This window comes from Platalea leucorodia (assembly GCF_965183815.1).
Source record: "Platalea leucorodia genome assembly, chromosome: 4".
NCBI lineage: Eukaryota > Metazoa > Chordata > Aves > Pelecaniformes > Threskiornithidae > Platalea > Platalea leucorodia.
The window spans coordinates 120,912,810-120,938,473 of record NC_138826.1 but is presented as its reverse complement, the minus strand read 5'-3'; the positions used below and the strand labels follow the sequence as shown (position 1 = coordinate 120,938,473).

The following is a 25,664-nucleotide window of genomic DNA, read 5'->3' as shown; positions in this document are numbered from 1 at the left end:
AGCTGTCTTTCATTTTCACCACTTTGAATATCTCCCAATTACTTAATCAGACTGGATGCAGAAGAAGCGAAGCCCCTGCAGCTCAATTTTCACAGCTCTTCTCTTACACCTGTGCCATTATTTCCTCCTAAGTACATTTCTTTCTATCGTCTTGGGTTTTTTTTTTCCCCCTTTTCCTGTCTTTATGCTCTCCTTGCACTGTGCCTGGCTTAGAATCAGGATCATGATGGATACGAACCAGGCTTCCTTGATCTTTTCTTACATCTTTTTTGAAACTTGCTGTTGCCCTGTCGTTGTCAGAGTTAATATACTTGTGTCACTTGTCTGCCATTGATACTATTACTTCAGTCCTGTTAGCTCCCTAATGTTCAACATAGTGTTGAATTGCTTACATTGCATTAGATGCAATATAAACACAGCCCTGCTTTGAGTTGTACGTATGCTAGCACAGAATTTATAGCCTAGATTTTAAAACTAATACATGCCAAATTTGCACACGCTGATAGCTTCAGTTCAAATATCTAAGCTTTGATAAAGTAGACGCCTTAGATTGTAAATTATTCAGAACAAGGATTCTGGTATCCATATTATCTTTTTTGAAGCTCATGTTAATGTTGCTAAAGAAATATCAGACTTTCGAATCAGGTTTCATTATAGTGTGCAACACAATAAGGAAATACATAATCAAGAGGTATGATACGCATCAGAAGGGTATAGGCCAAGTGATTTCACTTTAGCTAGGTAAGCATTGTGTACTGTGTATGGATTGCAGCTTCAGAGCTAACATTTTACTGGGGCTGGCTGGGATGGAGTTAACTTTCAGCTATTGCTGAACAGTGCTTGCATAGCATCAAGGCTTCCTCCTTTCCCAGTCTGCCCCAGCCCCTCCCTGGTGACTGGACTGGGGTAGGCCAGAGAAGGAGAGGGGACAGAGCCAGGACAGCTGACCCAAATTGTCTTAAGGGATATTCCATACCATATAACATCATGCTCAGCAATAAAAGCCGGGCTAGAGGAAGAAGAGAGGTGTTTTGGTCTTCAAGGTGGCTCTTGTTCAGAGACTGGCAGGGCTTTGTCTTTCGCCAAACCTGGAACTTTGAAAATGGTTCATAATGAACATGGTTTGTGCCCGTAGCTAGTTCCTACAAAAATACACCTACATTTGGTCAAAGAAAGAGACTCTAAAAGTAGAATTTCACAATGTGCTCTTTACCATCTCATAAATTTCATACATGATTGCTCTGAAGACTCTGTCTGTGGCAAATATGCTTTCTCTACCTGAAAACCAGGGACCGGTCTGAGGCCAGTGAGTGAATGGAAATAGTCTTCTGTGCTTTTAAGTGTTGCCTGTTACCACTTTGACAGTGATGAAGAGGGTGAAGAAGCAGCCTGCGTAGAATGCAGAAGGGTGGGGAGCTGCATCTGGAGTTACCGCAAGAGATGAAAATGGATCAAGAAGTAATGTGGAAGCTGAACAGGGAGACACTAGGGAACATAATGTGTAAAGAATAGTGGGACAGGCTGGAGACTGCTGTTCTCCATTCACTGTCAGCCTAGGGCCTGCGTATCTTACTAACAATAAATCCGGGGTTATAATTCTCTGTTGGTTTCTTGGCTCAGGGAGCAGTAAGGTGGGCTGTGGTTGTGATTATTCTGATTTGATGACTCACCTGAGAACTTGTTTCCCTTGCCCCTTCTATATTCTGAAGAAGAATTACAATATAGGATTATAGAAAATTCTGTGTTGGAAAAAACGTGCATTAATATTGATGGTTGCAAAGTCAGGCATTCAGAATTTAGGAACTGTTAGAATCTATCTTGTTTATGCAGCCTTAGAGCCATCCTCTTGTGTATATTTCTTCACTTGTATTAATCAAATGACATGATGGTAACATTTCCCCAGGGAGGCTTAGTATGTACTGGTATTACATCTATAGTATGACTCCTGACTTCTGTCAAAACAAGAGGGGATTGGATCAGAATGGAGTGGAGGCAGAGCTTTACTTCTTGCAGGAACAATTTCTAGAATTGACTGAAGCTCTAAAAATAAAGTAAAAGAAGTCCTTTTTCAGTTTTTCAAGTGTAGTTTCCCATGGAGACTAGGTAATGTAATAAGGAAAGATTCAGAATGTTTGAAGGTCAGTCTAGGTCACTGTGCTAAAATGTGAGAGGGTTTTTTTGTTTGCATTTGGGGGGGCTGCAGAAAGGAGATGCCAAAATGTACGAACTTTTTTTGATCACTTGTGTGGCTGTGAGGGCTTTGTTGTTTTAGAGACATCAGTTAGCTTTAGCCTAGAAGCTATCTTTGGGTTGAGTTTAAAAATACCCAGACAGAAATAGTGTTCTTACATACTTTTTGCTATGAATCCTTTTGCATGAAAAATCTTTGACATATGCCTGAAATCCTTTCATATTATTTTAAAGGTCAGCAATCTGTTTTTTTCTGTTGTACCACATTCAGAGTGGAGTTTATAGCATCCTGAGCAGTTTTTTTTTTCCCCCTATCTTATGTTTACAATATTGACAATGTTCTTTACAAGACAAGGTTTTCTAGTCCAACCCATACCTCTGCAGTGTGTCCTCTATTTTGATGCAATATATTGTTAAGGAGCTACTTTAAGATGTAATTTAAGAGCTGATTGATTAGTTAAAATATTACTAACAACATTTTGTAAAACTAAAGCTTAAATGAGGAGCTGTCTCTCAAATTGCCTATGAATTGATTTATTTACTTTTGCTCTCTTACTGTGCTCCTAAATGCAACTAGAGAACTATTACAAAACAGAACCGGTCTCTTTCTACTTTTTAATACTTTGACAGAATGCTACAATATTTGTATTTTAAATTTTTTAAAATGATGCATAATTCTAAACAAACTATTATTGAAAGTTTGTTTGTTTGTTTCTAACTCTTCTTGGATCTTATTTGTATGCAATAATCTACCATCAGGTATAAAACAACAGGTATGTATTTAAGGGCTGTTTATTTGACTTGCACGTTTGCCAGCTGTTGCAGCTTTCATGATCAACATTATGAAGTTTCAGGTTTTCCCCTGAAGTTCATGGAATCTTGCTAGTAATAAGAGTGAGAACATATTTTCAATTTTCTCTGACTGAAAGAATGTCGGAGTTGATTATTAAGTGATTTATTTCTACAAATACATTATTTTTGTGGGGTTCTTGGTTCCTGATTTTGGACACATTTATTCCTTCTACAATAGGTATTTCTATTGGTATTTAGAGGATGGCTACACTTCACTGTTAAATGTATTGACATTGATATTTTTGTTGTTGTTGTTCTTTGTCCAGGCACCAGAATTCCCTGAGTTTACAGCTAAAGTTCAAGAAGCAATAAGTTCCTTGGGTGGTAGTGTTTTTCCAAAACTTAACTGGAGTGCTCCAAGGGTAAGAATGCTGACTCCCAAAACTTGTAACAGATGTTATCGTTGGGATTTTTTTTGTTGGTTTTATCTTAATGCATTGGAAAGTAGAAGAAAGTAGTGGTTCTGATAAAGGAAGGAATGATAGTCAAGATATCGGTGAAGTATGATACCGCAAATTGTTCTGGTGGATTAGAGCTAGATGGTGCACTGTTTAGTGAGGCTGATGCCAGACAGCACCGGCTTTCTTACATAAAACCCTGTATCCTTGTCACAGATAACAGTATGATGGTCAGACTCTTCTCATTTAGGATACTAATTGAAAACTTTGCCTGGGATAAAGATTAAAAACCCTACATTTTACAAAAAAGCAATAAACTTCCCTCTAGTTATTTTTAGGTACTCTAACTATACTTTAAGGATGGGTGCACCCAAATGTTTCTGTATCATATTCTGAAGGGAAACTTGTGTTCATTCAAGCCTTCCAAGAAAGTGTCTGGGCGCAGTAAGACAAAAACTTAGGTTTTTTTAAATGGATTTGCTCTGCTTTCAACAGACTATTCATAAGAAAAGCAATAACTATTGTGTCTCTTGTAACAGCTAATGAAGCTTTCCTCAAAATAAAAAAATAATTTTCTGTATTTATTTCAAATGTTGCATAATATTTAGTGCTGATAGATCCGCAGCTTGCATTCCTTCCTGCTAGTAAAGGTGCATTTTTGGATAATCTTCTTTGTTTAGGATGCCTACTGGATAGCAATGAACAGCTCTCTGAAATGTAAAGCTCTCAGTGACATCTTCCTTCTCTTCAAGAGTTCAGACTTCATTACTCGTGACCTCACTCAACCGTAAGTAGATTTCTAGGGGACAATCTTATTTATACCCAGTCAAAAAAACCCCCAACCCTCTGAGGGTAACTTTTCAGTTCTTTTGAAAGATCTTACTCTTGACTGTACAGATAAATATCTGATATGAAAATACATATTCATGTTTAAAAGTTGTTCAGGTACAGTAATATAAGCTTCAGGTACAGTAAAAGTTAATTGTTCTTTGAAGCTCCCTCCGTCCCTTCCCTCCTTCTTCATCTCTCTCCACCATGTAAAAATAAATGCCAGGTCCAATTTAGTGCAGAGAATTGCGAGGCAAATTATCTTCACGGTTACTTACCGTGAGTGACTCTTTCCTAGTAAACCAGACTTGTTTACTTCATTTCAGTTGACAAGAGAGGAGCAGCCTCCATTCTATTCTTACATTAATTCTCTTGATTTTAATGTGCAAATGAGTGAAAATCAAAACAGGAAGACATTATATTAAAGTGGTACATGCAAAATGACACTGTGGACTAAGACCATTTTTATTGAGTTGCTTTCCGGCGGAAGAGATGTTTTTATCTTGGGGGTTTTTTGCCTTCCCACCCCTGTTGGCACTTACTTGTTGCTACCTACCTTATTGCTGCCACTTCTCATGGTAACACAGCATGACTTTACCATGTCCGTTTCAAATTTTAAAGCTGTTGAAGTTTGTGTGGCTGCCTGGAAGATGCCTGAGACTTCTGCTAACATATTTCTAGAGCTCCTTCTGAACCTAAGTTCTTGTAGCTCTTGAACAAATGCACTCCAGGAACTGTGACTAGGGATAATAGTTACCGATAAAATTATGAATACGATGTGCTTGGGGTTTATTTTGTCTGTTCACATGGTGAGAGTATTTAATTGTATAGGAACGGTTTCTTCCTGTAGTACCTGTATCTGATTCATGTCACTCATTTCTAAATTGCAGCCTTTTTCTGCAAGAAAATAAAATTATTGGAATTTAATATTCTTGTTACTATTATTACTATTATTTTTTTCAGAAAAGCAGAATTTCAAAGGAAAAGGGCAATCCATGGCTTAGAATCCAAGAGATTGCTTCCATTAATTATTCAATGCTTACTTATATTACTGCAATATTTAGGAGCCTCAATCAAATGCAGGGCACTTGTTCTAGGTGCTTTATAGAGAGTTACCAAGCATAATAGTCCTGTGTTAAGTAGCTTTTGACCTGGTAACGATAGTCTTGTCTAAAATGTGAAACCAGTTGCATTAACGCTGTGCAACTGCTGCCTTTTTTATTCCTGCAACTCTGATAACACTCTTTTCCCCCACTTTGTTGGTACATTAAAAAAAATGATAGGTAGCAACATCCTCATCCTTATCTCTGCATTTATGGAGTGCTAGCAACGCTGTCAGTCCAATTCTGATGCTAGGTTTTACGTTGTGTCTAACCTACAACATTATGAGGCGCAGAGGAAGAGACTGAGGAGGAGGGGAGAAGATGTTGGAGTGAGAAGACAGTTCGAAAAGTATGTTGGACTAGGGAAACAATTGTGAGCGTTGAGAATTCATGATTCTGGGATCACAGAGCATGAAAGGGATGGGGGAGATGAGAAATCTATAGTTTATATTTCAGAGGTGAGTGAAGGACTCGGAGGACTTCAATGCCTTACCAAGGAGCTTTTCTACATGGTTTCCCCTAATGGGAGGCTAGGTGACTTGGCTAGGTGTCTTGAAGACAGTTTGCTCAGAGGGTTGAGCACTAAAATTTAATGTGTTCTTTGGTTCTTTGTTGTAACTGCTTTCAGGACTGAGTCTCGTGGTTCTGAAAAGAACTGTACACTTTCTATCATCCCTTTGTGAATATTAAATAATACGGGTTCTGTATTCTACTATCCTCATGTATGAAGAGGTTCAGCAAAACGTACCCTGAGCTCCTTGGAGAATTCCTGTTTGGTTACCCACTTTCTAATGAGTTTGGGACACAATCAAGTGTTTAGCAAGCACCACTTGATTTAGAAGATGTGGCAACTCTGTGTGTGTTTGTGCTCTTAGTTTATGCCATTTAGAATGAGTTGGTTCGACCACCTTCACCGGGACTGAAATCAATGCATTTTCTGTCAGGTTTTGTCTCATATCAGGTAAAGTTAGTGCCTCAGCTATTCACCTTGCCCTCTGCAGACAGCTCTGACTTAGTGGTAGAGGCAATGAAGGCGTTCCAGCTCCTATGTTGTGAGGTTTCACAGCATGGGTGTTAACTTGAACCACCAGTAATTTCACCTTAAGTTCACACCAGACTAGGAACGGTAGTTAGTGGCTGAGCAGCCTGTAGCAGGCACGCTCTCTTCTACTGATCCTGCTGTGGGAGAGTAACCTCTAGCAGAAATACAGCACCTCAAATTGCATTAATCCAATCCATTTAGACTCATTTTCCAGTGCGGTACGACCGCATGCACAGCCAGATAGCACAGCTCACCTAGTGGGTGGTAAATAAGCAAACCTTGTGACATGCTTGTGGGATCATCACCTAATCTCAAGGTCAAGTTTCATTTGAGAAGTGTTGTATTTATTTCCCTTCCTATGAAGTCTAATCTGATGTTGGTATAAATTTGGGTTATGTTTTTGTTTTTTGTTTTTTTTTTTTTTTGTCAGAACAGGCTTTGTTGTTTTGGTAAGGTACAGTTAATAGGGGCAGTGCAGCCTCATGGTTTCCATGAATTTGAATGGAAGTCGTACTTATGACTAGAGGAACGTGTGTAATGTGTAAAATCACTTGGGTCTTTATGTATCTTATATTTTATGAAGATGTTGTACTTGATTAAAGCAGATATTATTGTCCAGTCTGTACATGGTATTTCTAAATTACCAAGTTATTTGTACAAAATGTCTCCACCCAAACAGTGAAATGATTATTGCTGAATCAGAACAGTGGTCTTCCTTAATTATACTATTGATTAGCTGCCAGTTCCATAGCCCTTAGCAAGCAGAAATTAAAAATGTAGCTGGCATAGGAACCTGAAGTGCTGAACAAATGAAAATTGGATACATAATACATCCAAATCCCTTGGAAGGGCTACTCAAAGCGAGGATAAAATGCGCTATATTTCTACTTCTTTCATTAATACTCAGTATGGTCTAAAAGTTTCTTGCCTTGCATAAGTAACAGCTGAAATGTTGTATACCCTTATTTTTTGGTTTTGTTTTCTGTACAATTGTATTAACTTAAAAATCCACTTCATGGGTCATAATATGGAAAAGACTTTCCAATGGCAGTTTGAAGATCTGTTTCTTAATCCAGCTTTGCCAGTGATGTGGGACTTAAGGCAAACCGCTTTCTTTGCCTCTTCCTTCCTCTCCCATTTCCTATCTGCTTATCTGATATCGATCTCTACATTGTTCAGGTCACGGAACTGCCCTTGCTGTAATTCTCAACTGTCTCAAGTTCCAAGAAAACTTCAGCTATGCAATACTTCAATACAAACCATTAAAAAATATGACCTTCATGCAAATATACTAAGCATGACTAGATAAGCTTTGACTATTTTAAATGTTTGGATTCTCTCATGATGTTGACACTTTGTTTGGTTGAAAAGTTCAGAATAATGAGTTAACTTTCCTTCTTGTTAATTTTGTATAAATTAACAAAGACTTCAGGGCGATGCAGTCATTAATGTAGTCAATGTTTTTTCTGCTTCAAAGTAAGCATTGCATTTTACTTAGCTGAGTTCACAAAAAAACTTGTGGGTGGTGTGATCCTTAACTTTTCAGGTTTTAATGTAGGCTTTCAAAAACTTAGTGTTGTGGATATGTGATTAAAAATACAATCCCTTTCTAATTGGGACTTCTGTTAAGTGATTAAAACTCCTCTTTTGAACAAAAATCCTTTTAAAGCCCTGTTGAGTGTATTGGTTTAGAACACAGTTTTCTTCCTTATTATTAGAATGTGTGGCCTACGTTTTGTTAAGACATGATTGCCCATCTTGAGACTGGTGTAAATATTAGCAATAGTTTTAATGATATGATAATGCCCTTTCAATTATAAGATAAGCTTGTTATATCATGCTTGTTAATAAACCTTGGAAATTTTGTCAAACTTTGGAGATTGTTCCTGTTCTGCAGGGCAATACTGGATGTTTGAAATCTGCAGATGCTACTATTGGGATTTTGAACCTTAAAATGTTCTTATTTTTCCAGTTGTTTAATAATCACAACCGTAGAGGTGAAATAAGAAGTGCTGTAGGTTCAACCATGTTGAAAAGCAACCTAACGCAGAGAGCATCTATTGCAGGGATTGCCCTTTGACTTATTATAGAGGGGCACTATGAGTCATGTGCAAGAATGGCTGGTTCCTGATGTGCACTTTAGTGTTGTAAATTGACTCTCAGTATTTTATTGGACCAGCTGGTGCTATGGACCTGTTACTTCCACAAGTTCATTCCTGAAAACTTTTCGAGAAGCTGGTTAGACAGGTGAAGTAAAGAGTCTAAAAGTAGCCACTCAACCCTGCCGAAGCCCAGGAAACGGAGCGAAGGGACCACCCATGCCACATTTGCTAGGTAAGAAATATCTGCTAGGTTAATGGAGCAAGTGAAACAACTCCCACCAGGGCAAGGAGAAGTTTCCAAATGTATTAATGTGCAAGATACAAAGGAACAGGAGAGGAGATGCAATTTTTTTTATTTAGGTGTTTATAAGAGGGCTTGGTTAAAATTTAAGTGCCTGTTTCTGAGAACAATTGTGAAAGTCTGCTCTTGAGTGAGGTTTAGCCCATAAGGCTCCTAAGCACATTGTTTAACTTTGAAACCTAGCAGATGTTTCAGTCCTTTTTGTTTTTAAGCTAGCATTCTGACTACATTTTTGGTACCAGACTTAATGCTTCTAAATACTGCATTACAAATTACAAAGAAATTATAAAGTTTTTCTGAGATGTGGAGGAATAACAGCCTGTGTTCTTCTAACAGAACATAGGAGGCAGTGTTGGCTCATAAAGATGTGACTTGGCGCTCAGGATACCTTTTTGCAAGAACAGTAGCTGTTGGTTTAGACTTTAGTATAATCTGTTTCGAGGTAGGCAGTTCCACACAGTAGGATGTGGAAAATGAGGCCTTTGATTTTTCTTCTTGAGGTTTTACTCATATCCCGTTTTTCCTAGCAATTTACAGTGTAGTACAAGATCCTCTTCTGAATGGTGCATGAATTTCCTATTTCTTTTAGTCCTTGAAGTTCCAGCAAGGTTCAGTATTCCAGAAATAAAGGTGCAGTTCAAAGGCTGTTCAAAGTTTCTCCTTGATTTTTTTTTTTTTTTTTTATTAAGGTTTTAAAATTGTGAGATGATAGCAGGGGAACTGTTAGGTGCAGAATAACTTTTACAGTTCTCGTTGTATTCATAATAATTTATTATCCACAGAATAGTCTCAGTGATTTGCAAATGAATTCATGGCTCTCTCAGCAGGAAAGGTACTGGAGGTCTTACAAACCTTCTTAAATTGCTTTTCTCAGTGTTGAAAACTAAACTGCATAATGGCTTCGTGTAGTGTGTCCAGTTGTCAGGTATATGCGTTTGGAGATTAATGTACAGCTGCTGCATATAAAGAGACCTTGATCCTTCTGTTCTTGACATCTAAGTATAAATCTGTAAACAAGCTGTTGACCACAGCACAAGGCCTGTAAGCAGTAGCGTTTAACGCCTTCACCTTTAGTAGTATTCAAAATGACAATTTTCCAAGGCTTCAGAAAAGAAATCTCTCAGTTTTGGGTTCCTGAAGTCTTTCTGATTGTTCCTTCAGGTACCTCCAAACCTGAATAGGATGCGGGTTAAAGAAACCCTGTTTAGCCTTCTGCCTCTTATGCTCAAAAGGCCATATATAATAGATGAATTCAGCTGGGTCTGGACAATTAATGCTACAATAAGTTGGTAAAAAATATAAAATTGCAACTACCTCAAGTTGCCCAAAATTTACCCCCACAAAAGAGGTAGTAGTAATGTCCTTTTGTTAACAAAAACTCATGATACTATCTAGAAGGAAAAAGAGACTACAAAAACCTGCGTTTATTTTGTCTTCCGCTGCGTTCTCCCATTTTTTCCTCATTTTGTCCTCAGTCCTGTGTCATTAAGGCTCAAGAAGAATAACGTTACTGCATCTTGCAGTATTTTTGTCTATATTTACCATTTTGCCTGTTTGCTTGACTTGGCAGCAACACCTGAGCAGCCTGTGTGGCTTGGGATGGCGCCCAAGGATTTCATTTTCTGACTTAGAAGGAAAGAGGAAGTGTCTTTCCCCACATAGCTCTCACCCAAAATATTTGGGGGTTGAGCAGGGGATAATTTTGATTGTTCCTAAGGCTGGTTTTTGACTGCTGGAAAAGACTGCATGTTATTGGAATGAAGCAGATTGCGGGTTCCTCGATCTCAGATATGGAAGTCTGTGAAAGGTAATACAGGTCCTAGTGTGCAGGGACTGTAAAACTCCACGTGCTAGACTTCAGCTGCCTTTTTACATACAGTCTATAATTGGTTTTGTGGGGGGGGGATGTTTCCTTGAGCATGGTAGGCACGTATGCTAGTAAGGGAGGAGTTTTGAGTCTAACAAAACTGCAAGGTCTCATGAGTTTGTTTCTGTTGCCTTGACAGATCTTAAATTGCAGGGAATATAAACCGTAGTTGAAGGATGTTGTCTGTTTACATAGGCTTACAGATATATATGATCTGTTTGATTACAGTACTTTTGGAAAGCATGCCTGCTATCGCCCTTCTTTTCTGCACGTCATAGATATTAAAGTCTAAACTAAAACGTGTGAAATTTATTTCTGCTGGCTGCATACTGAATGAACTCTTACAATAGCTTTTCGCTTCAAACCAAAGGCTGGGCAGCCATGTCTTACAAACGCAATGCTTGTATTAGAGATGTTAGACTTTTGGATTGCTTAACTAAGTTCGGTGCCAAAGGGAGATAGCTCAACTGTTGCCATTTAAGACTATTGCTCAGCAGCAACCCTTTACACAGTTCTTCTGTGCATCAAAGTAGTTTGTTGCCAGTAAGATCAGAGAGTACACTTGGAAGGAGAACGCATGTTCTTTTGCTAATTCCCTGTGAAAGTTACAGGATTTATTGCAAAGTTTGCTGTAAACTGACAAAAAGGTCCATAGAAGTTGGCTTGGGTATAAGTGCCTCCTTTCTTGGTAGTTCCTGAAAGGCAGCACACAGAGTCAGCTACTCACAAGGGACAAAACCTTGACATCTGCTTGCAGTTATGGAAATAGTTTTGTTTATTCCCACTCTCAAGAGATTTGTAAGAGTATTTCTTAAGGCTCTTAATTTAGAAAGATACCGTGCTGCAGCATCAGAAGTGCCGAGTGGCGCTGTTTTGCATCCTGTATTCATGGAAATGAACTGCTGTAAGGCATGATGATGTGTCTCTGTTGTGTGGTTTAGGAAGTTAAACACTAAAAGTACTAGGGAAAACATGCTGCAATGAAACTAGGTTAGATTGCTCAAGTTTATCTGGTTCTTTGAGAATCCAGTTATGCCAACATAGCAACGAAGAGGGAAGGAACAGCACTGTTGATTCAAACAAAAAAACCTCAACAATGGATAAACACTGACATTTTAGCCACATCCCTGTCCAAATTTAAGTGCTTCCACATTACGCTAGATGAAAAGAGGAGAATCCCCGCCACCCCACCCCCCGCCCCCCCCCCGATAATTGTCGAAAGGAGGTTTGTTATTGATATCTTGAATTTACTTGGTTTGTATGTCTTGGAGATAATTTAACAGTAGCTTTTGTCATTCACAGTTCAGGTTTATTTTTCTCACTATGGCTAAAATCTTATATGTAAAAGCAGATTTTGATGCCTGTGCCTTACTTTTCCAGATTTATTCACTGTACTGATGATTCCCCTGATCCTTCCTTGGACTACGAGGTAAGACTCTTTGCATGATTTCTAGGTAATTTAAATGAATTGCTCACAGGCAGGCTGCCATTTGTGCTTGGGTATGTGCCCATAAAATTTTTTTTGTTTGTTTTCATTGTGTTGCTTGGGCAGTGTGGGGAAGCCTGGTTAAGCACTGCAGGTCATAAGGAGTTCATTTAATTACAAATCAGAGATGAGATAAAGTTCAGACTTTTGACGCTTCCTTGCAGTTTCCTCTCATGTCTGTCAGGTTTTGCCAAGAAGGACAAGTTCAGTAGCTGAAAGTCATGTATTCTTGATAGTATGCTGCTTATGAATATCACAACTGAGGTTACGAAGAGCGAAGCTAGCTGTAGTGGCTGGGGACATCCTGAACTGAAGTAGTCTATCATATCTTGTTTCAGATGCTTGTCACCAGATTAAAATGTTAAGTTAGCAATGTAGATATTAACAATGCTTTAAACTGTTCCTGCGGTGCTGTAGGTTTTATGATAGCATCTAGTCATGTCTCTAATAATTTTTATGTAAATATAGCATTTGTCATCACCCTGTGGGCTTAAAGGACTTTAGAAAAGTGAATTAACTCTTTTTTTTTTTAAGCACTATCTTAATGTGCTTTAAAAATACAGGACATCTGAAAGTTGGAATGAAGAGTTTAATATTTACACTGTAATTAGGAGTGTCACCTTTGATTACTGAGGTTTTTCTACTGCGGTTGATAGATGTTGGGATTTTCCAGTACCCCTGAGCAGTAATTGAGGCCCTCAAAATAATGGATCCATCTGAATACTTCAGCTTAGGAAATGCAGAAGCTTGAGAAAGTGCCAGAGATATGCTTTAATTGCCAGGCAGTCTGTCCTATTGACTATAATAGTTTGGTTACTATTTCTATCCCATGTCCTTATTTTAACTGGTTTGCGCCTTCACAGGCGTCACAGAATTCTGCTTGGGTGTATACCAGAATAGAGGTTGATTTGGTTAAATTTAATTCTGCTCATCAGCTCTTTTGACTAGGGAGCAACTTTCTGCCAATTCCATGACAGATTTGTTGTGTTGTACAGCAGGGTGTTTTTGTTTTCCATGCTTTATCATTAATGTAACTTTGAAGTTGTTTCATCGATAATTTCACAGTTATAAATGCCATACAAAGTGGAAGAACATAAGATAATTAAGGTGGGAAGGGGCCTCAGGAGGTCTCTAGTCCATTCTCATGCTCAAAGCCGGGTAAGCAACGAGATCAAATCGGGTTCCTTGGCATTTTATCAAATCTGGTCTGAAAACCTCAGTGGATGGAGGCTGCGCAGCCTCTGTGAGGGAGCTGTTCCAATGCATGACAGTCCTCACAGTGAAAAAGTTTCTTTTTATGCCCAGTCTGAACCTTTCTGCTTTGAACTAGTTTGGACTAGATGGTCTTTAAAGGTGCCTTCCAACCAAAAGCATTCTGTGATTCTATGAAATTAATATTAAGTCTAATTGCTTTGTAGTATTCGCTCAGGTAATTATGTGAACTGCACGTTAAGATTGTTTTGTTTTCTTGTATCAGGAATAACTTCAGAGGTTGTCTTATCATTACAGCAAAACTGTAGATCTGGAAAATATACCCGTTGACAAAAAGTTACCTGTTACTTTTCCGAAACAATACTTTTATCATGTGGTTTTCCTCTATAGCTCGTTCTTCGCAAATGGTGTGAACTAATCCCTGGTGCAGAATTCAGATGCTTTGTCAAGGAGAACAAGCTTATAGGTAAGGATTTTCGTAAAGATAAAATTATTAGGTAAAGTTCTGAGGAGCTTCTCTGATTCCTTGAATTAGCACTAAATATGCAGAAAGTTCTTTCTTAACACACCTCATTTCTGGAATTAACGTTTTCTTCTTCTTTCTGTAATTTAAAATGTGGCACGCCACGTTTCTCCTTCCACTGTACTTGAAAGCCTGATGACATAGCATGCTCAGTATTACAGTGGGAATATTCTTAATTCTAATTGCTAATTCAGAAACTTCACCAAAAGGCTGTTTTGTAAGTGATTATTTTATATTCAGGAGCGAATTGCATCATCTTGCACTTGCAGAATGAATACAGAGGCAATTGGGTATTCTGCTGATAAAATGTGACCACGTGGATGTTACATGCAGAAAGTTGCCGAGGTCAGAACGTGTCTACAGGTGTACGAGGTGTCTGAGTTCATATTATATTCAGCGTAGCTTAGTCAGAAAACTTGATCTGTTACTCTGGTTCAAAATCCTAAATGTAAAACGTTTCAAGTGGCACTGAACAGCTAGGGTATCCATGGCATGCAAAGAGCTGGTGGGTGCATCGGGAGACCTGTGACAGCTGGAAGACAGGCAGATTGTGCTAGAGCATGTATTTTAGGCAGCTCTAGGGTAAATTTAGCTGAATTATACTCCTCTGGGTGTATCGACTATTCTCTGCTGACTACAGTGGGAGCTTAGATGTCTAGTGCACATACAGGTGCTTGGATTGAGGGGCTTAATTTCAGGCTAAATACCGTTCTGGAGTTTGAATTAGTTTTTGGTGTGGTCTACCATGGAATCTTTAAAGATGAACAGAAATGTAAATAGCACAGGACTGGTGCACATTTGTCCTTAACAAGATCGAATCCTTCTGCCTAAACTCTTCTAACAAGCAAATGTTATAGCAGTGATGTAGCAAAGCTCTAATCCAGACTTTATAGGAAGGAAGGTGATTTTTTTTTTTGCTTTAAAATAAAACCAAGTTTACTCATTTTGTCTGTCTCATACCTACATATTCACAAGCACCAAGATGCATATATACAAGTGGTCTGTCCAGGATTCCTTGTGATGACATGGAAGGGATATTAGCTATCTAGTCCTCGTTGCTTTTCCTGGCTTCTTCTCAGCATGGTGACTATGTGCTTGTTTTGGATGTGCCTTTTTGTACCTGTTAGGAGCTGTCAGCAATTTGTTGCTCCATCCTGTCCCACCTCTGTGAATCATCAGGAACGTACTCCCTGTTCTTCGTTTCCTGATCTGGGTGTCCTATGGAGCCGCACATAGATGTTTTGGGATGTGCTAATCTAGGTGCTGTCAACACATACCATTCTCAGTTCCCATAGCCCTTTTATTTGGCTGTTCCTTCTGGTGCTTCTAAGCTCATCTTCCCATTCTCTCTCCATCCATGCCAATTGCAGGGTTTATTACAGTCCTCTGTAACAGAGTTGATCTCGCTAATAGCAGAGCTTCTTCATTAAGCCGGTATTGCTTAATGGCTACTGGCATAGCTTTCTGAAGGGGGAAGAGCTGAATCCTGTCCTGTTATGTGCTGCTGGAACACCACAGCTGCCAGAGATATGCATCACTGTATTAACCTCTAAAACATTTGAATGTAGATTTATTATAGAATATATATATATATATAGTGATATTTACTTTCAGATACCTCAGAGCTTTTGTATACCGGCTAATTAAACACTCTGTACATTTCACTACTAGGTTTTGAAATAGTAGATCTACCAGTATGGGTTTTTTTTAGCTAGCACTCCAGCTGCATTTCTGAAGACAGTTCCAAGATTTTTCACAATATGTTCCCATGCTCTTAAAATTAATAAGCCTGTCAGTCAAACTAAGGAGTGATACTTGCACAGTATAGTGAATGATTTTCCAGTTACACATCTGCATCCCCTGAGATGCCACCATCTCTTGGTTTTTGTTTTTAGACCTGAGTTAAGCTTTGCAGTGGTATTAATAATTCAAAGTTCCACAGACATCATAAACTTTGTATGAACTTTTTTAAAGAGCACATCTTTGGAGGTAGTCAGCATTGTCTTACAGTAAAACTTAATCTCTGTTTTGTATATGGTTAAAACAGCAAACTGCCATCATTGATGCATCTTTCTTGGGGGATTGTAGCTTTTTCTTTCCTAAATAGCATGAGTTACTCATTCTGCAGTGATGGGACGGGTCTTGATTTGACATTTGTCCAGCAGGGTACTGCAGTGGCTTATGTTGACACATCCCGTAGGAGAATTTCTGTTACTTAAGATGCATGCAAGTGTATAATCCTATTGAGGTCAGCTTAAACTATTGTCTTGTAGACAAACAAATGTCTGAAATTAAGAGCTTGTGATGTAGCTGGAATAGTTTATCTAATGTCAGATATGCAAGACAGCCCTCGAGGGGGTCAAATGGAAGAAATAAGGTACTAGACTGCATGCCATCGCATTGATTTTAGGATTTAAGGTTTCACCTGTAGCGCCTTATCAAACAGGCACGCTTTATTCCACACTTAAAAAATCGGTTAAATGAGAATCTTTATGGTACGCTAGGATCTATCATCTTTGCTAATGTGCAAGCCTGGCCTCTACCCCTTTCATTTCATGGTTCCAAATTCTGGTCCTTAAATCTAATGTGCAGAACAGAAAAAGTTTTTGACCAGAGTAACCAGGGGGAATAAAACTGAAAGGAAAAGACAGAAACTGGAAACTTAAATGCAGGCAAAGGTTCCTCCTGAAATTCACTTTAAAATAGTCAAAGAGTGTACATATAAAATGAGGTTCACAAAATGTAGGGCAGAACTGTTTAAGGAAAAAATTCCTAATGGAAGTGCTTTAAGTATTGGAGAATAAAGCCAAACAGTAAGTAATTCTTAATGGTTGAAACTTGGGAGAACCCTGTCTTCTGAAATATAGATGACATGCATGTCTCTCATAACCGCATTTTGTCTGGTTGGGTTTTTTGCATGCCTAAAGCTCTTTATAATCAACTAAAATTATTGACAGGTATATCACAGAGGGACTACACTCAATACTACGATCACATCTCTAAGCAACATGAGGAGATCTGTAGATCAATACAGGAGTTTTTCCAGAAACACATACAGTATAAATTCTTGGATGAAGACTGTAAGTATCTTAAGACTTCAATTAGCAAGGGGAGCGTGGGGGAGGGAAAGAGGATGTTTATGAAGGTTTTTAAATACTTATTGCACGCATAGTTACAAAGACTCATAATCAGAAATTAACTCTTTGAAGTTCTTTTGCAGGGTACTGAGAGGTTTGAAATTGAAAGGCCTTGCAGGGCAAACTCCATAGAAATGAGACCTGTCCTCCCGCCCCCTTGCTGTTGCTGAGCCAGGCTCGTTTCCTCCACAGCGCACCGAGTTGCCATAATGTGCTAAATCCCAATTTACTTCTGGAGATCAGTGTTAAAATGAGTACTTCTCAATAAATAATCCCTAATATTTTAAGTCTGTGGATATCATCTCTCTCTTCATAGCTATTGCTTTCACAGGGCTTGGTTCTTTTTAACTTGGGAGAGTCTTACAGCTTCTGTGGCTAGAGCATGCAGAGCAATGTAGTTTTTGAATGACTATAAAAGTGGCAACAAAAAACCCCCCAAATCCTGAAGGAATAGGCTGGAGGTTTTCAGAAAAACACAACGAATGGGTGAAATAGCCCTTCAGAAGGCATAATGATTTTTTTTTTTTAAGGCTTTTTCCCCTAACACTTGTTTTTAGTTAAGAAAAATTCCAAACCTGAGAAGTGAGGTAGGAAATGCTTAACAAAAGGTATTCAGCAGTAAGAATACTTGTTTATAAAGATGTTGTCAGATGTTTGCTGCTAAATTATTGATGTATTATTCCTTGAAGAAAGGAGTTGTAAGTTTCTTTTCAAGAAGTTATAATAATTTCTCCTAGAATATTGATGCACAGCAGTTTAGCTGCTGAAACTTTTGAATAAAGGCCACAGTATTTGATACACCTAAGCAGCCCAAGTAAATTGTCTTGTTCTTTAAATGTGGAGTCCTTTGCAAATTTTATTGGAAATAGTTTCCTGACAGGGTTTAGTGAGAATTGAATAGTGTTTGGTTGTGATGGGTGATCAGTAGTGGTGAAAAATATGATGAAGAAATTTAAAGTGGGTCTGGCATGAACCAAACCTCAGTTTAGTAAAATACATAAACATAAGAATTGTCTGGCAGTTGTTGTCTTCTAGAAAGCTTTGAAAACTCAACCTTCAGGTAAGTTTTGAACATCGTTAGGTATTTTGCTGAGCCACCAGAGCGATCAAATAGATCTCTTCTTTCTGGCTTTCTGAAAAAGATACCTTCTAATGCCAGTCTCTGTTATATTAAAATTCTTAATAATTTCACTCTGCAGGGTTCCTTTATTTCAGTCCAGAGAAGTTCTCAGGGGCCACTGCTTGGAGAAGACTAGTAGTCTGGAAATCAGTATACTCATTTAATAGGTCCATAGCCCTAACGTTTTGAAGTAAGATCAGTCATATAGATCTGACATTCCGATTACTGTCTTTTAATTTTCCTCTGTGTTCCGGCATAATTTCAGCTGGTATGTAATCAACTGATAGATAAGAATTCAGGGCACTATTTTTGGAAATTGATGCCTAGATTTAGGCTCCGAAACTGCTGTCTGGTGAACTGAAAGGTCTGAAGTGTCATCTTATGTAAAGGACATAAAACTATGCCATCTGAGTTACCTTCTGGGAAAAGGAGGTTTCAGGGTGACCTTCTGAGATGAAGGTTTGTTAACCTTTTGTTCTTAGGCACTAAATGCTGGTGACTTGTCCATCTGCAGAGAAATGCCATGCAGAAAATGTTTTCTGTTTGCTTTTTTTACCACCTTTCATTCATCCCCCATCATATCCCTTGATCCACTGTCTGGTAGCATATGTGTTGTTAGCAGTAAAAATCTGGGTTTGCTTGTTTGTTTGCTTTTAAAAGGAAAGGTATTATAGCTTTTTTCCTGACTTCTTGTTTCATTGGGGATTTTGATGCTGTTTGCTCTGCTTTTTCCAGTTGGTCTGGTAGCATCTCCAGATGGAAGAGTTGAGTCAGAGCAGCTGAAGCATTGCAGAGTCAGAGCAGTAGGATAACAGCTTTATAAATACTTCTAAATGATGTTAGAACCTTCTAAATACCCTTCATAAGAGCCCAGTAAGAACAGCGTTCTGGAGGTATCGATACTTACTGTAGAGTCGAGCCTTGGCTTACCCTCCGTTTTGAGCAATTGCTGGTAAAGTTTTACCACAGTCTGGCTGGCACACGATGCTCCTGCCCTGAGGTGGCCCCTAAGAAGAGGGAACAGTTCAGGTTTTCTTCTCTGTTCAGTGTTTGTGAGTGTCCTGAACTAGTCACCAATGTGCAGTCAGTCTTAACGGGGATGTAAATTCCACTAAATGCCATTAGCCTCAATGATTGCCATAGGCTTGCTTTAAGCTGACAGCTGTCATTTTATAATAAAGCTCGGGTGCAAGTTTTCCATTAATGAAATATGACTAATGAGAGGACACAGTACAGGCAACAAGTTCAGTTGAACAGCTGGAGAAGAAACTTAGAGTTGCTGTGCTCCTCTTCACATGATGACTTAGCCACCAAGGGCTTGTCTTCTCAAGAAAATCATAGCACTTAATTCTGGAGTGACATTTTAAATTGACGTAACTGAGCTTGTGCAAAAAGCTGTGTGGATTTTTAGCCTATATGGTCAAAAACAGTTACGTGACTGGCTTTGGTGCTGTTGAGCTGTGGTTTGCCCTTAGCCCAGCCAACTTCGCATGAAATGTTAGATTAAGCTGCTGAGTAGCTTTATATGCATGAACGTGATCAATCAACGTCCCTGTTACTGACGGGCAGCTTCCTGAGTAGTTACTGAGGCTCAAGTGTTCTTCAGTCATATCCTGAGTTTAGTTTATCCCACATGTATTGGGAAATCTCTTAGCTAAAATATTCCCTTCCTTATTAGTGATGGAAGTGACAATACAGCATTTGAGATGTTTTTTAAAATCTGTCTTTTCTTTTTGTTTCCTTCTGCTAAACTGGTACAACTTCTGCATGTAGTCATGCCTGAATGCTTATCTGTCGATTTCCCTAGCTGAATAGAAAGGCAAAGATTTGTTTAACCATACAGAACAGAAGCTAATAGAAAGATGCATGTACAAAGAGTCACGCTTAATTAAGTCAAGGGGAGGGACAACAATGGAGCTACGCACGGCAGCTTTGCGTCAGTCACCGAGTAGCAAAGGGTCTGTTTGAAAGAGTTGTTGATAATGGGTAGGTGTGCTGTATCTGCTCTGGGTTACATTAAACATAGTCATTTCACTGCCACCTCCTCCTCAGCACGCCCACCAACCTCTTTGTTCCTACAACCTGTTAGTCTTGTTATCTGCTGAAGTCCTAATCTCCTTCAAGCAGGAAATTTCTCGTATTAAATGTTTGTGCAATGTCTAGCACAGTGGAGTCTTGATCCTTCCTTGAAATTTCTCCATTCTGCTGTAAACTGACAGCAGTAATGTCGAAGATGAGCTTCTCTCTGTGCTAAGAGTTTATCAAATGTTCTTCCTTGGGGGGAAAAATTAACAGAAGAAACCAGCGTTAAATGGAAAAACCCGGCAGCCGATCTCTCGGTGCATTAACACTAGTTCTTTAAATGTTTCAGCTCCCTCTTGGAAATGAACCTAATTCTGGCTTGCAGTTCTTTAGACATACTGACTTTGCAGGTTGTGCTGTGTACACAGGTATCTAGTCAGATTTAGACATCTTCTGTGAAACTGTATATCTTTCTAAGATTAACATATTTTTTTTTCCTCCTTTTCAGTTGTTTTTGATGTGTACAGAGACAGCAGGGTAAGTAAACAATAGGTTGTATATAACTATTTATTCTGTGGAAACTATTCCTGAAATGCTACAGAGATGAAGCAAATACTAGCTTCGTCTTCCTAGAAGTGGTCCTGGGCAGGGGAAAAAACAAACAAACAAACAAACTACTTGATGTTATCATTCTGTTCTCCAGGTCTTTTTTGATGTTAGACATTGTGCACAGTGGGAGAATAATAGGATTAGGGGCGTAAATATGTCTGTGACAGTGATGTAATTATTTAGTAAATACCTTCCAGAGAAGCAGTCTGCCTTAAAGCACATAATTTTGGCTTCAGCTGCAGTTCTGCCAGTTCTATGAGTCTACTGAAGGCAATTTAGTTTCCTTTTGAGATGGGTACTTAATCAATATCATGCAACATTACTAAATTGTTTTAGTAAAGCACTACCTGTTGCTAGGGTTCCCTCTGCATAGTGCTTACTCTAGGTGCTTTTGATGGAAATGTATCTGAACATTAGCCAGAATGGCTGTGATATTTCAAAAAATAAGGCGGGGGCAGTATTTTGCTCACTAAAAAAAATTTGGGGGGATTCTTACAAAAAATCATTCCTTGGGCTGCTTTTTTTTCTTTTTTTAATTCCCCCTGTGATGTTTTTCCCTAGAGCATCTGAACTCGTCGAAACTAGTCATTAATATTTCTTCAGATTATCCGTGTGAGGTTGAAAAATGATAACTTGTACTTTGTACATGGAAGTCTAGGCTATGAAGGGATAGTTGTCAAAAGAGTATATGAATGTTGTGTGCCCAGTTTGTGACAGATGGAAGCTAATTATTTTTTTTTTCAAACTGCTCCAGCTGTGGTTCTGAGTGCTCGGCAGATCAGAACCCTGAACATCCAGATAGTGACAGAGTGGGGAGAAATGTCCCATCTGAACTTCAGAGTTAGTCACCTTGACCTCTCCTAGTGTCAACGGAGACACACGGGTCAGATGAATTGTGCTTGAGAGACATACATCTGTTGTTTTAAAAGCAACCACAACCAAAAACACATTATGTAACCTTAAAATCTCAAAACCTGATTTGGGGAATCACATTAGTGCATGAGAAGTAAGTCTTTGTTTTAGCTTAATTTGTTTTCCAAATCCTAAAACAGAAATGCAAAAAAAAGGCTATATACTTTCGCTATATACATTTATGAGTCCCACTTTTTGACTTGTTTACAGTTATGGGACTGGAGAAGGTCTTCATTTGAGTTGAGTTGGGAGTGTTTGTAGTAAGTCCTGATTCTGACTTTGAATGCTGCTAAAGTATTTTGTAATTGTGTAATAGTAAACCATGCCATAGTTCACAAAACAGAAACTAAACAGGAATGTGTGTCATGTGGAAAACAACTATTGTACTGTTACTCAGCACAGCTTTTAACGTAGGTACCTAAAATCAGGCTATGGGTTAAAAAAGGCTATGCTGAATGGTAATGAAAATTACCTGCCCAGGCTCAGATCGTCAGACTGGAGGATGCCGTCAGGCAAAATGAGGAGCAACACTTCAGCATGGAACCGGGTTCTGCTGTTGGGTACTCTGCCTCACAGCTGAGGCATGAAGACAGATGATTTAAGTAAAAGGTTTCAGCCTGTGTGATCTGAAATGAGCAGTGTTTCTTCATCTGTCAAGATAAAATATATCTGTTTGTAGATATCTCTTGGTCCCTTCTACCCTCACGTCTCGTAAACTGCCAGATAGCCCTTTGTGTGTCAGATCCTCCTCCTTTCACACATACTTTTGTGGTTTGCAACTGTATTATTCATTGCTCCCTTTGTATGTGAGTTACAGGCAGCAAAAGAATATTGAGTGTTGCCGAGTGTGATTAATTTCCAGAGCCCGTGCTCCTCATCAGGCTGGTTGCACGGCAACCTCACCTACAGAATGAGAGAAATGTCCAGTGTCTGCTAATTTTAAATTCTTCGAACTCTAAATATTCAGCTTGGAGAAGCTTGTTCTTTGATACGGTTGTGAACGAGAGCAACCCCCTCCCCGTGCTTGCTTTAGTTCCTTGAGAGATGGTACGGAGTAGGCTGCCGCAGGTCCTGCTCGTTGGGTTGGAGGGCGGCATAGAAGCAGCGGTGGCCTGGTTGAGAACAAGCTTTTATGTGTCTGCCTTTCCTGTTACGCTCTCTTCACTGAGCTCATCTGAGCTAGCGCCTGACTTTGCAGACAAGCCATCTTTTAAAGAAGAAACGCTGCCATACAGTCTTCCAAGCTAGATGATCTGGAGACCTAGTCCTAAAGAGGCTATGTTGCAGGACTGGTAGCCTGTTTTCATTTGGATCCACTTCTTTTTTTGTGCTGCTAGCAGTTCACAATCGTTGTGCAACAGCTGACAAGCCTGAGAATCAGCTCTGCTGTTGCTCTTTGCGTCTCCCAGGTGTTAACAACTTGTCACCATGCTCAAGACAAGTCACTGTGGTAAGACAAAGAAATGCAGTGAGGGGCTCCAGACCACTGCTAGCTCACAGCTGCTCTTGTCAGCGTGCAAACTACTGCTTGTGTCTCCGCTTGTGAGCGTTGTCACTGTGCATGAAGGTGCAGCTGGAGTTAGGGAGATGTAACAGTTCAGTTTGCATTTTATCTATCTTTTAACTTCCTTTAAACAGTCTTTGTCATGGGGACTTCCTTTCAGCAGCATCTTGCTTAATGCTTTAGTAAAACAAAGCGTGAAGCTGACATGAGATGGTAAATTTATTGGTTCCTGGTTTAGGATGAAGAAAAAGACCTTATGTAATGCAGGTTGGGTTTTTTTTGTTTTTTTTTGTTTTTTTCCCCCTCCAGATATGCACAACTTTGCTTTCCTGGCTTGTGCATTTCTGTGCTCTCGTATGCCAAAGATTACTAATACCAGAAGATGGCAGATAAATAGCTTTACTACTGCTCTTTAGATACACAGCACAAGTCATCTGAAACTACATTTAAATCATGACATTGCATGTAAGACTTGAAAGAGCATTTAATCTTAAGAAAAGACAGTTTGGTTACTGACCCAGAGTTGTATATACTCCCTTTAATGAGCGCTGAAAAGGGATTTTTAGTTTGTTTTACCACTTCTTACCAATTTGCAGCTACCAAAGCTCAGTGCAGATTTAAGACCATCTCAAGGAAGCAGTTGGTGTTGTAGATGGTGTACTGCTGTCTGCAGGGAGGGAGAAGTATTGCTGGGTCCTCACAGAAAACAGGTCTCGCTTTCAGTAGTCTCAAAACCAATTGTCAGTTTTTTCCAGGGTACATTTCTTCTCTCGAGAAATGATCTTGAGTTCCTATGAAAAAGCTGTATGTATTTGTGGCGAGGAGGACTCTCTGTGAAAGGCTTTCACAGGGAAGTCCTTTATTAAGTATAAACGTTTCTGATGCAGGGAAAGATTCTCTGAAATGCTGAACGAACTTTGCCAGCCATCGCTTCTGTCTGTGATTAAATTGGTTCATTAGCTTGTTTTTCTAGCGCGATAGAATGAATCTAAAATTACAGATTCCTCCTCCTGCTGCCTTGGAGCTAACAAGATGTCCCCATTAGCAAAAGTAAAACATCACTTACAATGAGAATTTGTGACTGCCTTTTGAAGAGGAACAGAGGTGGAAAATGAGAGCAGAGCTTGCCCCTGTTCGCTCTCTGCACCAATGGTGTCAATATTAGTGCAGAGGTGTCGCAACTTAGCCATGCAGAAACAAGTGAGAAACCGCGCAGGTCTGTGTCCCCACAATTTGCAGTTTCTTTTGTAGCCGTTTGGTTTCACTGCTGCTGTTGCGGTGCATTGGCTTCTTCAAATTTGCTCTGCGAGAGCTGTACCCCGTGGATCTGCCCTGAGAGAGAGACCTGCGAAAGCCTGCGTGCAACCACACACTCACCGGTCGGGGTGCTGGCTCCGCTCCAGTTTACAAGTAATATCACTGGTTTCATCTGTGCTGGGACTCCCCCCACCTGCATGAGTAACTCGCTGTGGATGATAACAGACCAGCCAGAGCGTTTCTGCTCTCTGTTGTATGCGTTTCCATGCGTTTCCTACTCTATGGTGCGTTAGTGCCTGTGGGGGTGGCCCAGGCAGTGTGGGTGGGAGAGGAAGTCTCCACGTTACCCTGTGACTGAAGGCTTCAAAAGCATCTTTATAAGTTAGAAACCAGATGGCTGTAGTGTAAGTCATTGAAGATGTTTGCTGTTCGTACCAAGACAGGAAGGTTCTCTTCAAGAAAGAAGATCCTTCAGGAATGAGGGAAAGAAAGAAAAAACAAATTTTTAGTAGCTATGTGGTCTTCGGCTTTGGTTTCCAATTTCAGTTGATCTTTAATAAACACAATAAACCCCTTCAGTCCTGCTTATGTTACAGTAACCTTTTTCTTTCCATATTTGATAGATCTGACTTCTTCCAGATGCCATACTTGTTTTGCAAATTCTTACTACCAGTTGTATTCATATTTCATCATAGTTTATTCTAACGTTTTGTTGTATTAGAATAGATGACACTTTCTTGGGTAAGAAAAGATGGCCCTGTGCTGGGGGTTGCACCTTGAGGTAGCTCAAGAAACGCAAACTATTTCTTGCTCCTCCGCAGGCATCTCTGTTACCTTTAATAAGTCACGTTAGTCTCTCTGCTTTCATTTTTCACTTGTAAAACAGGCCTGCTGTTGTGCATACTACCAGAACTGCTTGGAACACAAATATATTAAAGATGAGGCAGGAGAAACTAGCCTGGACTATGCGTAATGGCTATACTAAAAATGCCTTTAAGTTATTCTTTATTTACCTATATCTGTGCAGCACCTTTCAGCTTTCGTGATCTCCACTAGCATTTTGCAGACCCTGCTCTGTATTTTCAGAGTCCCTTCTGAGCCCAAGAACAGCAATTCTTGTAGACTGCTGAATGGACAGCAGTGCTGAGGTGGCTTTTGATGGAAAGCAAAATCCCTGTTTGGGTGGGGTTTTTTGGTTG

General features: G+C 39.4%; 1 protein-coding gene across 1 annotated transcript in view; it reads left to right on the top strand.

Moving 5' to 3' along the window:
- Positions 1-1,398: 1,398 nt before the first annotated feature.
- Positions 1,399-25,664, top strand: part of CDC123 (cell division cycle 123) — a gene marked incomplete at its 5' end in the record, with an annotated part of 28,615 nt that continues 4,349 nt past the window's right edge. The window contains 7 exons of the mRNA XM_082310227.1: positions 1,399-1,458; positions 3,309-3,404; positions 4,121-4,227; positions 12,064-12,112; positions 13,772-13,847; positions 16,862-16,984; positions 20,692-20,720. Of these exons, the coding sequence (XP_082166353.1) occupies positions 1,399-1,458; positions 3,309-3,404; positions 4,121-4,227; positions 12,064-12,112; positions 13,772-13,847; positions 16,862-16,984; positions 20,692-20,720 (540 nt within the window). The remainder of the gene's footprint in view (positions 1,459-3,308; positions 3,405-4,120; positions 4,228-12,063; positions 12,113-13,771; positions 13,848-16,861; positions 16,985-20,691; positions 20,721-25,664) is intronic.